This window comes from Mus caroli, chromosome 1, assembly GCF_900094665.2.
Source record: "Mus caroli chromosome 1, CAROLI_EIJ_v1.1, whole genome shotgun sequence".
Classification (NCBI taxonomy): domain Eukaryota; kingdom Metazoa; phylum Chordata; class Mammalia; order Rodentia; family Muridae; genus Mus; species Mus caroli.
This window is the reverse complement of record NC_034570.1, coordinates 164,298,008-164,303,413: the sequence shown is the minus strand read 5'-3', so window position 1 is coordinate 164,303,413 and position 5,406 is coordinate 164,298,008. Positions and strand designations below refer to the sequence as shown.

The following is a 5,406-nucleotide window of genomic DNA, read 5'->3' as shown; positions in this document are numbered from 1 at the left end:
GAGGATGTGGAACATAGGGAACACTCCTCCGTTACTGGGGGGGGGGGTAGAAACTTGTACTATTAATTTGGATATCAAGTTGGCAATTTCTCTAAAAATTCAGAATAGCTCTACCTCAAAACCTAGCTATATATCTCCTGGTCATATATTCAAAAGATGTTCAGGGATAAAGATGGAACAAAAAGTGAGGGAGGAAATGGCCAACCAATGACTTCAGAACCACAGCATGAGGGAGAGGCCATCCCTGACACTAATCATGTTATTCTATTCTTGCAGACAGGAGACTAGCATAACTGTCTTCTGAGAGCTCCAGCCAGCAGCTGATGGAAACAGATGCAGAGACCTACAACCAAACATTAGGCAGACCTCAGGAAATCTTATGCAATAGAGGGAGCAAGGAATAAAGGAGCTGGGGGAGGGGGCAGGGTTAAGACTGCCACAAGAAACCTACAGAATTAAATAACCCGAGCCCACAGGGGCTCACAGGAACTGAACCAACTACTAAAGAGCACACATGTGACAGATGTAGACTACCTCTGTATAAATAACCAATACACAGCTTGGTTTTCGTGTGGAACTTCTAACAATTAGATCAGGGGCTGTCTCTAACTTACCCTATTCCGTAAATGGTTTTCCTTGGGGCTGTCTCTAACTTTCCCAATCCCATAAATGTTCTGTCTTGTCTAGGCTCAATAGAAGAAACTGTGTCTGGACCTACTGCAACTTGATATGCTAGGGTGGGTTGAAATCCATGGGAGGCTTCCTCTTTTCTAAATGAGGGGACTGTGAAGAGAAAAGGGAGGGGAAGGCACCATCAGGATGTAAGGTAAATAAATTAATTGATAAATAAATTAAACCAAGAACACAAAAGAGTTTACATAGTAATCTTGGAAATGGATTATTTGTTTTTAGAAACATACTTAGAGGGTGAGATATCTATAAAGAGGTACAGGTAAACTAACATCAGCTCCCAGAAACAGTGAGTATCTTTTGAGAACCGAACATTTTCTTAATGGCATCTTTCATATCCTTGTTCCTCAGGCTGTAGATTATAGGATTGAAAAATGGGGCAAGGACAGCAAACATTAGTGCAATGACCTTCTCCAGTAGTGGTTGGAAGGTGACAGAGAAGCGCAGGTACATAAGAGCCACACTGCCAAAAAACAGCACAAAAATGGTGATGTGGGCTGAGCATGTGGAGAATGCCTTCTGACGGCTCTCACCAGATGGAATCTTCAGGACCACGGTGATGATCCTTAAATAGGAAAGGCTGATGATAGAGACACAGCTCAGGATGGAGATAGCATGGATGACATCTTCAACCAGAATCATAGATGTGTCTGTACATGCCAAGAGGAGCACAGGTTCTAAGTCACAGAAGAGCTGGTGAATCTGATTGGGGCCACAGAAGGGCAGAGTAGACATCCACACAATCTCTGGGAGGAGCATGAGGAAGCCAAGGGTGAAAGAGCCTGTGGAAAGCTGTGTGCAGAGCTTTGGAGTTATAATGATTGCATAGCGAAGTGGGTTACAGATGGCAACATACCTGTCGATGGCCATTATTGTGAGGACTAAGCTTTCTGTGACTCCAAAGGAATGGAAAAAATACATCTGCATTAGGCAGCCAATGAAGGAGATGGTTTTCTCTTTGCTGACCAAGTTATAGAGCATTTGGGGAATGGTCACTGTGGTGTAGCAAATCTCCAGGAAGGAGAAGATGCTGATGAAACTGTACATGGGATTGTGCAGACGGACATCCAGCTGCACAGCCAAGAAGATCATAGCATTCCCAACAACAATGAACAGGTAGACGCAGAGTAGAAGGATGAAGAGCAAAAGGCCACCATCTTCAAACTGAGGGAAATCAGAAAAATAAAACTCTGTCACCTTCGTCTGATTCTTCTTATCCATATTTTCAGAAGTTTATCGGACAGCTGAAAGAATAAAAAAATCAGAACTCAAGTAAAGGAAGAAAGAAAAAATTAACCATCTAAACAGCTAAAATATTAAACCAATTAAATAACATATATGCTGAATTGTTTGGAATAAGTAGTCTTCTCATATTTGCAAAAATTTTACTAAAGATATTTAGTAGTCAGCTATTCTGTTTTTTTAATAACCTGTACATTTAGAAATATAAATTGGTATACACTATTGAATGACAATTTGGCAACTTCCATTAAAGGGTAATAGTTTAGAAACTGCCTTTTACTTCATAGTATAAGGAAAGTTATTTTACAATAAATGATTTACAGAATAATCAACATATTAATTTTCCCAACAATTCATAACTTTGAAATAACGGAATACATTTTGAGAGAAATATTCAGAAAAGAAAATGAATGTTAATTAAACAATTTTGGTTCAATAGGATAGCATTTTAAAGTAAATATTTTAAAGGCTTTAGGGCACATATTGCACATACATTGGTTAACATCTTTGTTAACATCTCACTAAAAGGAGAACATGATGTTTACTAGAAACCACTTCCTTGGAAATGGTTTATAGTCATCTGTGTGAGCAATGTAGTCTAGTCTGTACTACCTTGCACAAAGGAGGGTTTTGCTAATTTCAAAACTATTACCCAGATGATGCATTGTAAGTATAATTGAATAATACCTGAAAAGCTGTAATCAAGAGTCAATATTTAGAGACAGGTTTAGCCAAAGCTTCAGATATTCTCACCTCTATCCTCATGATGTACTGGTCATCAATCAGCATGCCACAGGGTTTCTCATATTTAATAGTATTGATACTTTTGTCACACAATTATTTACTGTGGAATATATGTGTCCTCCTATGCAGAGTAGGTTGTTTGCAAGACCATTTAACAATCGATTGGATGTCAATAGTTCAACCCATTCCTAGTTTTGATAAGCAAAACTGCTGTGTTTGCAGGGAAGTTGGCATAAATGTTTGATGTCAAGAACCAGCCACATATAGAAAATAATTTTTGATGTTACATAAGAAGATCACGGTCTGATAATTGAACATGAATACATCTGGACCTTTGCTTTAAAGGAACAAGAATAGGAAGGGACCAAATAGCTCCTTAAGTGCACATCCATCATGACCATGACTCAGTCAGTTCTGTGCTACATTCTGAGGAATGAGATTCATCACCAACTTTCAACAGGAAGTTATCTTTTTTACCTGTAAGCATTTTGAGACATATTGTCTTTACAGAAAGTTCCATTTATTCTACTAACCTAAAGCTGGCCAACAGTTACCTGCTAAAAACAGGTTTGAAGGTGTACTTGTGACTGTTTGCTAAAATATTTTGCATGATAGAAGTATAAGCTCTGTCTTTGTCACACTTAACTACTTGATAGTGAGAGATCTGAAGACTGGTTCTGGAGAAAGTAAAAGCTATTGATAGTTACCAAAAAGAGTCAGTCATATTAAAACTGACTTTAGACACAACACATGCACTCTTGAAAGCACAGAAAAAGTGTCCACACACAAAAGAAAGTTAGCCTGGCAAGCAAAAACCAAGGATTATATGTGCTTTTTAGGGATCCTGTAGAATAGCAGATCTATAGTTGAAATAGGAAATACAAAGGACAAAATTTCTTTTGGCATTTCTACATAAAAACTTTTACTAAAAATTGATTCTTTCAGGAAATATGGGCTATGCTATAATTATTTCTTGCTTTATACTGTTGCCAACATGAATTAGCTTCAAATATATCTTGGTCGAATTTAATCACTCAAACACTGAGCTCCAAGTTTTTACATGTAAATATGTGGGTATACTTAAACAAACAAGCAAATGAACAATAAAACAAAAAAATTGCAGAGGGGAAGAATAATTAAAAGTCTCCAAAGCTTACACTAAGCCTAAGAAATAATGTGATATATGCAATATTCTTAAAACAATTTCAATATCTGAATCTTTTGCATCTATGATCTTGTAATTTTTGCAGGTATGGCATGACATAATACATGTATATGCTATGAGTCAAATTACTCTGTCAATAGTACTTGTCACAATCACAATATCAAAGTCTGGAAGAATGATAAAGGAAGAATTTTACCAAAAGACTCTTCTATTTTCTAGGGGAAAAGGAACAACTAGAAACTCAAGTGGTAAGCTATAACCATTGTTTGGGGATTTGTTACTCATAGTTGATTTCCTGACTCTGCAACACATCATATAGGCATCCTAGATTATAGTTGATCTCAGGATTAAGTATTAATGTGAAATGTCATAGATTCTGTGTCACAGATACAATTTAATAGATTAATTTACACAGAATAGGTTGATTTCACTGATGAAATTAGTAGGTCATTTCTTCTTGAATTTGTACTGCTTCTCTGCAGTCAGAGAGCACACTGACCTGCCCAAAGCCCCAGCCCTGACCCACAATCTTCCCATCTCAGCTACAGTCCTTCCACCTCAGCTATAGTCCTACCTCAGTTAAAGTCCTCCCATCTCACTGTATTCTCACTGTGTTCATATGTCCTTGACAATAACTCTGCAGGTCATCTTATACCCACCTCTGCTAGAATCCCCTTTCCCAAATATCTTCATTTCTCTGCAGCAGAACACATAGAAAGGTTAGAGCCACAGCACTGGATTTCTTGGGGATAAAGGCTTTATTTTGATACACTCTCTATAGTGCCTAGGGAAAAGCAACTCTAACCCCAAGTGCCTAATTAGGAAATTGTTGCCACGCTTCTGTTTCACAAGGACTCCATACCTATGGGAAGCTAGGGTTTTAAGTCTACCAAGATAGCAGAAGAACATTGATACTTGGTTTTCTTTTGTGTAGAATGTATGAAAGAATTGTTTCTGTGACACAATGTCAGATAGACTGAGTCAGAAGATGATCTAGGAACTAAAGCAGTCAAACTCAGCCTCTTATATAGTAGCCAGTACAGCTTATGAACACAATTCAATGTTGACGAATATGAAATAGAATCAGCTTCAGTAGAATTTCTTCAGAAATATCAGATCATCTCAGGGTCATTGGTAGCAATGGAAGAAGTAAGGTTCTCCCTGAGATTTGTCATATTTTACTGACCCCAAAGATCTCTCCATAGGTTTTGTTTAAGGAAATGATTCAAGAACAACATCTCCTACATAAAAGGTGCATTGATAATCACCTGAGTAAGCATATAAAAAGACTGGGAAAGTCCCTCATATACAAGTAGGTGGAATATACCAGTAGAGGAATAAGTTTACTTTTAAATTTCTTTATTCCTTTTTCCTCATTGATTTTTTATTCTCTTTATTTACATCCTGATCACTGCCGGCCTCCCTGCCACCTCTCAAACAGTTCCTCTCTGCACCCCCTCACTTTTTCTTTTGCTTCTGAGTGAGCGGTGGCCCCCTGGTTACATTATATATATATATATATATATATATATATATATATATATATATGTGTGTGTGTGTGTGTG

The 5,406-nt window shown here is 37.6% G+C and overlaps 1 protein-coding gene across 1 annotated transcript; it reads right to left on the bottom strand.

Moving 5' to 3' along the window:
• Positions 1 to 962: 962 nt before the first annotated feature.
• LOC110301817 (olfactory receptor 6K3-like) lies at positions 963 to 1,914 on the bottom strand. Its single transcript, XM_021172488.1, has one exon. The coding sequence runs from the start codon at positions 1,909 to 1,911 to the stop codon at positions 964 to 966; it is 948 nt and encodes a 315-aa protein (XP_021028147.1). The 5' UTR covers positions 1,912 to 1,914; the 3' UTR covers position 963.
• Positions 1,915 to 5,406: the final 3,492 nt, after the last annotated feature.

What these genes read in the sequence shown, in the direction of transcription:
- LOC110301817 (XM_021172488.1), bottom strand. Translation starts at nt 1,911, where the DNA reads ATGGATAAGAAGAATCAGACGAAGGTGACAGAGTTTTATTTTTCTGAT.